The 10412-nt window shown below is 41.5% G+C and overlaps 2 protein-coding genes across 2 annotated transcripts; both read right to left on the bottom strand.

The window, feature by feature from the left end:
* Positions 1 to 385: 385 nt before the first annotated feature.
* On the bottom strand, positions 386 to 776 carry LOC134292603 (large ribosomal subunit protein eL13-like). The gene has a single exon (XM_062958097.1). The coding sequence runs from the start codon at positions 774 to 776 to the stop codon at positions 426 to 428; it is 351 nt and encodes a 116-aa protein (XP_062814167.1). The 3' UTR covers positions 386 to 425.
* Positions 777 to 2958: 2182 nt separating this feature from the next.
* Positions 2959 to 3309, bottom strand: LOC100564898 (NADH dehydrogenase [ubiquinone] 1 alpha subcomplex subunit 7). The gene has a single exon (XM_003215410.2). The coding sequence runs from the start codon at positions 3307 to 3309 to the stop codon at positions 2974 to 2976; it is 336 nt and encodes a 111-aa protein (XP_003215458.1). The 3' UTR covers positions 2959 to 2973.
* Between the last annotated feature and the right edge of the window lie 7103 nt (positions 3310 to 10412).

Genomic DNA, 10412 nt, shown 5'->3' with positions numbered 1-10412 from the left:
CTGGCAGTAAGGACTCATATAATCTAGTTTAAAGCAGAAAATCTGGGATCAGATCCTGAGATATAGGGCCAGTCCGGAAGGGCTCTAACTGACATCTATTTACAGCAAATAATACTCCATGGTTTTGCCACTAATTGTGAGTCCCTCTGTTTTTCTTTCTCCTTTCCACAATAAATGGGATTTGTATAAGATCATTTTTTGGTTTACAATCCTGCCAGGCAGTTACATTTAAGCTGGACACTTTCATTATTATTATGTATATATAAACAGGTAAAGAGGATGTTTTTTTGGTACATTCACAATTTTGTGTAGGCATTGTACATACTGTATGTTATTCATGTCTTCATAGAAACATGTAATTTTTTTTGCCATTTCAGATTCATCCACTTTTATTGAGAGGCCTCGAGCAGAGTTTCTTCATATTATTATTTCTTCTTCTCCACTTCCTGCTCAGCAGCTTCTTTGGCCCGTTTGTCCTGGATGCCGAAGAGCCGCACATTGGCTCTGACCATGCGCAGGCTGGCAAAGGCCTTGAAATTCTTCTCCTCGGTGCTGACCTGGGCCTTCTCTTTCTTGTGAACATTCGTTATGGGCATAACTGGTCCGGAGAGCTGGATGGCCATCTTGAGCTCTTCTGCTGGACTGTCTCCATTCTTAGGCGCAGAAGGCTTCCTGGGGAACAGGATGAGCTTGGAGTGGTACTCCTTTAGCCGCTGGACGTTGGCCTGCAAGGCCTCTGTGAACCTGTTGCGACCTCGGGGGTCCACTGCAAACATGTAACATGTAATTTTTATCCTTGTATTCCCTGTAAAATACATTTAAGAAGGGTGTAAAGAAAAGAAAGAGTTAAAAGCAGGATCCAAGATTCAAATAAATGTAGTGTTCCTCAGTCTTAGAGAAAGAAACTGAGGAGGGAGGGAGGATGGGTAGATGAGTATGGGTATATTCACTCCTCGTTCAGATAGAGAATGATATACACTAATTGATAGTATAGAAAAGAACATTATGATTTTCATTCCTCTCTTTTGTATCTCGTGACCATATAATTTCAGTGATCCTTGCATGAAACGCAACAGTAATATGTTGGCGGAAGCTACTTGCGTGATTCTCATATGGATGAAGCCGCTATTGTTATGGAATGTGGTAAAGCTTTACCTTTGGCAGTGTAGTCATCTGTCTCTGTCTCTAGAGAGGATAATGACACAGTTTTTGATGTGTTTGTTAAGATGGAAGCTGTCTTGCATAAGAATTACTCTCTGCGGAAGGAGAATGTATGGGTTCTCCTTGTGTCTCTTTTGCACTGATTGTGATCCCTGTTGGTGGTGGACAAACACTTATTAAAGACACATACAAACACAAAAGCCAATAATTTATATTTTCATTTTGGCTCAGTCAAATGGCTCTCTCCTCTTTATTCCCACCCCACCTTATCTTACTGTGGAGAAATCCTGTGCCTTTTAAATTGTATTGCTTCTGTGAGTCATGTATTGTAAGATTGTAACCTCAAGGTTTGGAAGCAATCTGCCTTGGCAGGAGGTATAGCTGTGAAAAGAGATTATTCAGCAGTTTAGTGGAAACATTTAAAAGGCAGGAGTTCGCTCAAAATGTCTCAATAGCATTGGTTCCAAAGAGAGTCTAAAGATGCCAAAAGTTAATGAATGGTAGATTGTGTTGAATATTATGTGTCTGCTTTTAAACAAATGGGGTATAATGAATGTATTAAATTATGATAATATAAAAAAATGATTGTAAAAAAACAACAGAGTAATTGGAGTGATTATTCAACTTTGTTTCTCAAGATATTTGAGACTCAGCTCTCAGAATTACTTAACGTTGGCCCAGATGCCTGGGGCTCCTGGGAATTGAAGTCCAAAACACCCGGAGGACCAAAGTTTGGAAACTGCTCTAAGGCCATTACACTAGGGCCCCTTCTATACTGTCCTACATCCCAGGATCTGATCCCAGATTATCCGCTTATTCCAGATTATATGGAAGTGGAGGCTCATATAATCCAATTCAAAGCAGATAATCTGGGATGAGATCCTGGGATATAGGGCAGTGTAGATCCAGCCTAGGAAAGCTCAATCTATTCCCAGCTATGGTGCAACTAAAATCAGAGAGCACAGGGAAGGGGTGGTAGTGGCTATTACTGACACAGACTCAGTTTATTTATTTATTTATTAATCATTATTATTGTTACCCCACTTTCTCTTTCCAAAAACGAGATTCAAAGCAGTTTACAGTAAAACCAATACAATACAATTTCAAACCTCAAAAACATACAAACATTAAAATAGAATTAAAAATTAATGGTATTAAAATGTAAACAGTTAAAATCCTTAAAAATTTATTCTAAATTATTCAGAGTTAAAACCTCAGCACCCCCTGGCCTGATTTTAAAAACTCTTCTTTAAAAGCCTGTCTGACTAAAAAGGTTTTAGCCTGTCACTGGAATGACAGTAGGGAGGGGGACATTCTGACTTCCCTGGGAAGAAGGGAGTTCCAGAGTCGAGAGGCAGCCACTGAGAAAAAAGGTCAATTGAAATAAACCAATAGATTCTGCTGAGCTGCATAGGCCGTGGGTTTGATGCCATACTCTTCAATATTTCACAGATGAAATCAGGGACATATTTCAGCATCACCATCAGGGAGTTGCAGTGGGTTCGAACTGTAACAGGTGACACCACCAGAGGGGATGACACTAAAATGACTGTCTATAAAGCTTTTGTGCAGTGTTAAAACATAAATTTATTATTTTAAATAAAGATGTAGTTATTAGACCACAAAACAGTTTGTAAATCCAGCTTACTTGTACTGTAGCTATAGATCTACAAGGCTAAAACTCAGTACTACTATTCAACCTTCTAATGCGTATATGCTCCAGTCAGAACTCTCATTTTTTTAAATTAAATTAGGGACTGTGTTTATTGAATCCAAATTACAGAGGCTTTAGGGATACAGGGCCGCCCCGTATCACGAATAGGTTTTGTCCTTAGAGAGTTCCCATTTCTGCGGCTGGAAGCCCGGCATGACCGGTTTCTTCTCCACCGTGGCGACTGAAGACCCTGGGCTGGCGGCCGGCAGTGCCTTCTGTGGAGAGACCAGGATGACTGGAGGGAAGGTCTCTCTGCGTCCGTCCCGAGCGCAGTACGAATTGGCGGCCAACTTGTGGTTGGGCCCCACGGGGAGATGCGGAGGAGGCTGCGTCCTTTTGGAGATCTCCATGTAGCGCAGCTGCAGCTTTGCTTGGAGGTCTCTCCCCGAGAAAAAATTGTGAAGCCTCCGGACGATGCTGGTGGCCGACGCCATCTTCACTTTTTCAGAACTCTCATTTTTATCCAATTACAGTGATACCTGCAATCAGGAGGTTTTGTCGGCACACATTACAACCACACACTATTGCTTTCCTTGGTGTTTTGTTTAATAATCTTTTAGCTATGATATTGTAGTCTGATCTGGTACAGGAGGAGGCTCATGAGAGTGACTGCTCTTAGTGGCACCCAGGGGTGGTTCACCCATAAGGCAATTTAGGCAGTTGCCTCGGGTGCCATCGTTTGGGGGGTGCAGTTGAGGCTGCCTCCCGCCGGTTGAAGCAGCTGGAGAGCGCGCACGCCACTGCTTCCAGCGAGGTCTCTTGGAAACTAGGCAAATGGGGTTTATATATATGTGGAATGTCAGTCCTTGAGGCAAGTGTGAATGTTGTAAGTGGCCACCTTGATTAGCATTGAATGGCTTAGCAACTTCAAAGCCTGTCTGCTTCCTGTCTGGGGGAATCCATTATTGGGAGGTGTTAGATGGCCCTGATTGTTTCCTGTTTGGAATTCGTCTGTTTTCTGAGTGGTGTTCTTTATTTATTGTCCTGATTTTAGAGTTTTTTTTAATACCGAGGCCAGATTCCCTTTCGGTGGTCTTTTAATTGTGGATTATCTGCCTTGATATTCTGGGTTATATGTGTGACACCTCAGGCAGCGTGAGCACTGGGAATCAGACACGAAGGCCAATAAACAATCTAATATCTTTATTAAGGAAATAAAGGAGACAACTAAAAATAAGAGTATATAGTCCAGCAGTAGACCTTTCAGGAAAGGTCAAATATAGTCCAGTAATATGGAAGCAGATGTCCAGTATTAGAGTTCAAAGTTTTAAATCCAATAACCGAAACACACTCAAACCTTTAGGCTGTTTGAGTGGGGAATTAAGGCAAGATCTGTCCAGAGTTTCAGGCCTCAATCCGAGGCTAGGATGCAAGGCAAGGCAAAGTTAGTCATGGTAAAGCTGAGTCACTGTCCAGGCTTGACAGGGAGACGAGAGGCAGCTGGTCTACTCGAGAGTAGCGCGCTGCAGAACCAGAGTCGATGTGAATCCCTCAACTGACACGTTGAACACCGCAAAATCTATTTGGTGCCCAGAACTTTTATGGAACTTTGCTCTCCTCCTCAGCCAGGTGTCCGTGCTCTTTCCCAAGGGAAAATGACCAAAGTCAACAACTTTGCCAGATGCAGTCCTCCCTGAAAACTCTCAAGGGAACCAGCCTAATTAACGCTTGCTTTCTCTGCTAAACGAGTGCTCCTTCTCGAAATCTGTTTTTCCGCGTGCGAAGCCTCCCAAAATAATCAGCGGTCAAAACTAACATTCTCTGGAGAACCGGGCTGAGAGCCAAGGCCCTTTCTTATGAACTGTGGGCTAGAACTGTCCACAGTGGGCACCTGGAAAGGGACGGAATCAAGCGGAAATGGCAGAAACCCCATCTCTTCTTCGGTCTGCTCCGTAATAGCGATGGGGTCATGACTCGGGGGTCTCTGAGACACTACAATATGGCTGTGTGGAAGGACCCTCAGGGCTCTTCCACACAGCCATATAACCCAGAATATCAAAGCAGAATAACCCACAATATCTGCTTTGAACTGGGTTATCTGAGCCCACACTGCCCTATATCCCAATTCAATGTTTGGTGCTAAATTCGCAAATATAGTAATTCCTACATAACATTACCATGTATTGAACTGCTTTTTTGTCAATGTGTTGTAAAACATGATGTTTTGGTGCTTAATTTGTAAAATCATAATATAATTTGATGTTTAATAGGATTTTCTTTAATCCCTCCTTATTATCCAACATTTTTGCTTATCCAACGCTTTTATTTTTCAGTGATTGGTTTGGGGGGGCATCAACATTCTGTTTGCCTACACTTGAAAATTACCTAGGGCCGGCCCTGGTGGCACCAACCCTAGTGACACTGGTAATATATGTGACCAACTGTGACGCCTCTAAGCTGCGTGAGCACTGGAAACCAACACGGAGGCCAATAAACAATCTAATATCTTTATTAAAGCAATAAAAGAATCAAACAAAAATAAGCAGAGTATATAGTCCAGCAATAGTCCTTTCAGGAAAAGTCAAATATAGTCCAGTAATATAAAGTTTAATGTCCAGTATTAGAGTTCAAGTTTTCAAATCCAATAACCAAAACACATTCAAACTACCAAGCTACTATCTATTCTATTCTATATTCTATATATTCTATATCAATAATAAAAGTGAAAACCCATATGTGTGTATGTGGCATCGGTGTCTGCTCACACAGACTTTTAAAGGTATTGGGTATAGAGGGCCTCACATTCAAAACAGCTTTAATTTATGTTTGATACCAGTGGCTTGGAACAGTGGCCATCTAGAACTCTGGAAGAGCCCAAAATGGCACAATGGCTTGTCTACTGCCTGCCCAGCCTTACTTTGCATGCACTGCAGAGACATAAAATATGACATTCAGCGTTTCTTTATGTTTAACACACACACACACACACACACACACACACACACACACACACACACACCAAGAAGTGCAGCTAGCAGCAGGTGATAGCCAGTTGAACTTCAGCAGATGGGGAGGGACAGTTTAATTCTCTTTTTCCCTACTGCTGTTCTGAAGAAAACGCCTCCATCTGAAGCTGCTCTTAGCAATGACAGGCGTGATGTTAGAATTCCAACTGGAACTTTTCTCATATTTTTTTCAATATTAAAACAATACAAAGACCACCACCCCTCAACAACCTATGTCTGTTATTTTTTTATCTGGAAACACTTCCAGCAACTTAAACTGCATTGTGATACTTCCAATGACCTTTTCTGAGCTTCTTCTCCTAATTCGGCATCTCTTTTGTGATGTTCATTCAAGCCTTCTAATACTGTCTGTGGAGAATGACGAAATGTGTTTCTTTCCCTGTCAATGAAGGGGAAAGGAGTAAGGGAAGTAGACTGACGCAGTTCTTTGTAGCATATGAACAGAGCCGGCCCTAGGTATTTTTCAAGTGTAGGCGAACAGAATTTTGGCACCACCCCCCCCCCCCACAAACCAATCACTGAAAAATAAAGGCGTTGGATAAGCGAAAATGTTTGATAATAAGGAGGGATTAAGGAAAAGCCTATTAAACATCAAATTACATTAAGATTTTCCACCCAAGCACCAAAACATCATGTTTTACAACAAATCAACAGAAAAAGCAGTTCAATACCTTGTGGAAGCAGGCCGCAGGAGACAGGAGTTGCCTCGATGGCGCCCCCAACAAGATGGCGCCACAGGCAACTGCCTAGTTGGCTTGGTGGTTGAACCGCCTCTGCATATGAATAATAAGAAGGAACAATAGGTGCTGTATATGGAAATGATATTTCTTTGGAAAATATTTGCACCAGGACAGCTATAAATATAACAATGTACTACAGGTGCTTCAGAATACTTCAATATTCACTCAGTCTCCTCTCCCACACATTTTCACTGAATGTGTGGAGGGAAAGTATGTTTCTTTAAATATACAGCTAGCCTTCCACATTTGCAGGGGTTAGAGCAGGCATGGGCAAACTTTGCGCCTCCCAGAAATCCCAGCCAGCTTACCAGCTGCTAGGAATTGTGGGAGCTGAAGTTCAAAACACCTGGAGAGCCAAAGTTTGCCCATGCCTGGATTAGGGGCATAAGATCCCCATGAAAATGAAAAACAACGAATAAGACATTTAGTATCTTTTTTTACCTGAGAGACCATCTCTCCAGGAATTTCTCGGTCCTCCAGCATGATTTTGTGGTTAGTTTCTGGAGGAATTTGATCATAGATTCACAGTGGAGAACATTTTTAACGAATCAATGAAGAATCAAATCTGCAAAAGTAGAGCCCACAAATGTGGAGGACCTATTGTGAGGCAAAATCACAAGAAAGCTAAAAAAACAAACAAATATTGAACAAATTATTCCAAATAGATATATATAATATTTTATTATCTGGACATTATTAAAAATGGACCAATATTAATATTGTTCCAGATGATTGTTCCACCAGCAGCAGGGAATGGCTGTTCCATAACTTGCCATCTAGGAGACTGAAAAGATGACTGGAAATGACCTTTCTTTTTTAGTGCAATAATCAGTGCTATATGCATTGAGCACTAACAGCAAAATAGGGTTTCCTACATGGATGGTAGTGGGGTAATCTAGTGGAGAGTGTTATCTCCTACAAATACCTTTTCAAACAAACCACCACCACCACCAACAAAAGCACTGGGGTGATGGGTACTCTGCTATTGGAAAGCTAGATCAAACAGCCTAAAAGAATCAATCAATTTTTCTGACAGATATTATGTAAGCATGATGTTTTCCTTTTTATTTCCTTTGTAGAAGCCATCAAACTTTTGATCAAGTTCTAATGAAGTATGCTCCCACGCCCACAAATTACATGTGCTGTACAACATATAGATCTAATCTTTCATGATTGTGAGTTTATCTAGAGGCTATTTTACACCCACAGGCATAGCCAGGATGCATCCACAATATACTAAGAATAAGAAGGAAATTTATTCCTTTTTAACCTTGTTCTATGTTAGGCATATTTTTTAATTCCCATTAGTATAACTATCCCAACATGGCACTCTCCCATTGTGGTGGGCTGTAATGGCCTTCATTTTCCAAAGACGCTGTGTTACTGGATTGGATGGTGACAATAGGCGCTCTAATCCAACAATCTGGAGAGAAAAAGTACCTTGGAGACTGAGAAAATGCAATTGGCAGCACAAAACTTTCATAGACTACATCTTTTTCCTCAGATGAAGTAGAGCTTATACTACAAACTTCTTTCTCTCGGTTATTCTCTAGATTGCTACAAGCTCCCTTTGCATATTGATATTCCAGATTTACATGGCAATGTCTTTGAATGTTGACATTTGAAAGGAGTCGGGCTATAGGAAAACTGTCCTACCACCTCATCAGACAGGCAGATTTGCCTGTCGTACACCGCTTGCTCTCCACTTTCCATGGGGAGTCCATTACACGATGCATGCTCCATGCTGAAAGGGGAAAGCAAGCAAGGAGGCTTCCTGTGTTACCTTTAGATCAACGGGGGGAAGCCAGGTGATGACATTTCCACCCGTGGGATGGGGACCCACATAGGTTGGACAATGCGGGCATGGAGTGATGGGTTCTCCATGCCCCCCCCGACTCATGGATTAGTCATGTTGTGTGGTGAATCCTTATCCCTTTGTGATGAGGTCCCTAATAACATGTTTATGATGTTTTGATCACAACTTCACAAAATGTTATACCATCCTCAGCCACAATGGGTATTTTCTTGCTGAAGATCTTCTTGGGAATGTTTCACCAGCTACAGTAGAGTCTCACTTATCCAACATAAACGGGCCGGCTAAGCGGATATGTTGGATAATAAGGAGGGATTAAAGAAAAGCCTATTAAACATCAAATTAGGTTATGATTTTACTAATTAAGCACCAAAACATCATGTTATACAACAAATTTGACAGAAAAAGTAGTTCAATACGCAGTAATGCTATGTAGTAATTACTGTATTTACGAATTTAGCACCAAAATATCATGATGTATTGAAAACATTGACTACAAAAACGTGTTGGATAATCCAGAACGTTGGATAAGCGAGTGTTGGATAAGTGAGACTCTACTGTATATATTAATATCCATCATGTCAGAAAAAGAAAAAAAAAGAGGTGAAGATATATTTTATCATTTTGGGCGAGATTGTGCTTACTCTCCCTGCCTATCTGAACTATTTCCTTGCTTCCAGGTTTCTCTTTCTTTCTTCCCATCCCTGCCTCTCCCGCATATTGTGAGGGTAGCCAAAGACACACCTGTTGGAGGCCTTCCTGGCTTTCTCTCTCTCTCTCTCTCTCTCTCTGTCTCCCTGTAACGCAAGACCTTCATGGCAACCACCCACTAAGCAACCAATATGCTGCCATGGAAGCCGAGTCTATAGCTGAGGAGAATCTGCTCTGCACCTGTTTAAGCACCAGAACAACAACAACAACAGCAAAAGGCACAGGAGGTACTTAGCAAATGCGGGGCACACCTGTGTGTGTTTGTTTGCATTGTGCGTGCATGTGCGCACGTGTATATTAATAAAACCCTCTTATATTTAATCATGTGCTATAAGTCATTTTAGAACTGTCAGGCTGTTTTTCAGCTCCTTGTCACCATTGCTTGATGCATTTAATTAGCCCCGTCCTCCAGCTGACAAATATCAGCTGCTCCTAACTAAAAGACGGTTTCCCCCTTAAGTACATCCCTCTGGCAAAGTGAAATACTAATTATCACCCCTCCCTGCTTTATTCCATGATTATTCATGGGCACAAATGTCACCACAGGATGGAACTCATATCAGTTTACTGTCATAAAATGCTCAAAAGTATATGTGTGTGTTTTGAACGAGAATGTATTTAAAGCAAAGAACCCTAGAAGAAAAATGTAAGGCTTTGTTCCCTTATACAAGGCAATTGTTTCAAATCATGTTTTGAATGGTGCATCATAATCAGTAAAATTGCAGATACAGCAGTCACACATTTAGCAGCCTGGACGTCAAACTGATGTCTTGCCACATGAAACTCATAAGATGTCTTCCAACAGAGGTGCCTGCTTGCCACCTGATACTCTCAGCTTCACAGGGTTGCAGCAAAGATAAAATGAGGAAAAGAAGAGCCATGTATGCTGCTTGGGTTGCACTGGAGGAAAGACAGGATATCTACATAAGCTGACATCCTGTTGGTGAATAGCAATGATGTAAGTTGGATGTAACGCCATGGTAATTCCATTTTTGTTGTTGTGGATGTTTGAATTTGCTTTTGACCATACAATGACCTAACATTGCTCTGACCCACTTTTTCTCAGTCATATGCTTCCCAACTCAGCCATTTTCCCCCCTGGAAAGTGGCAAGGAACAGTCGACAATCTAAGCTGTTTTTCTATAGCTCAACGTTGAGGAATAATGTCCTGTGTGGAGAGCTTCAGAAACAGAGGAGTTCTGTGCTGATGCCTGTTGTGGTGTCTGCATGAAGTCTTAGAAAAATGCTGGTTGCTTGTCTCTTGATTCCACATTCTCCAGCAACCATGAAATGGCTGAATTTAGGGG

This window comes from Anolis carolinensis, chromosome 1 (assembly GCF_035594765.1).
Source record: "Anolis carolinensis isolate JA03-04 chromosome 1, rAnoCar3.1.pri, whole genome shotgun sequence".
In the NCBI taxonomy this organism is placed as follows: domain Eukaryota; kingdom Metazoa; phylum Chordata; class Lepidosauria; order Squamata; family Dactyloidae; genus Anolis; species Anolis carolinensis.
Note: the sequence above shows the minus strand (reverse complement) of the source record. Positions and strands in the feature narration are given on the sequence as shown.

Bases quoted from the DNA above. Each gene is read 5' to 3' on its own strand.
- LOC100564898 (XM_003215410.2), bottom strand. From the start codon at position 3,309: ATGGCGTCGGCCACCAGCATCGTCCGGAGGCTTCACAATTTTTTCTCG.
- LOC134292603 (XM_062958097.1), bottom strand. From the start codon at position 776: ATGTTTGCAGTGGACCCCCGAGGTCGCAACAGGTTCACAGAGGCCTTG.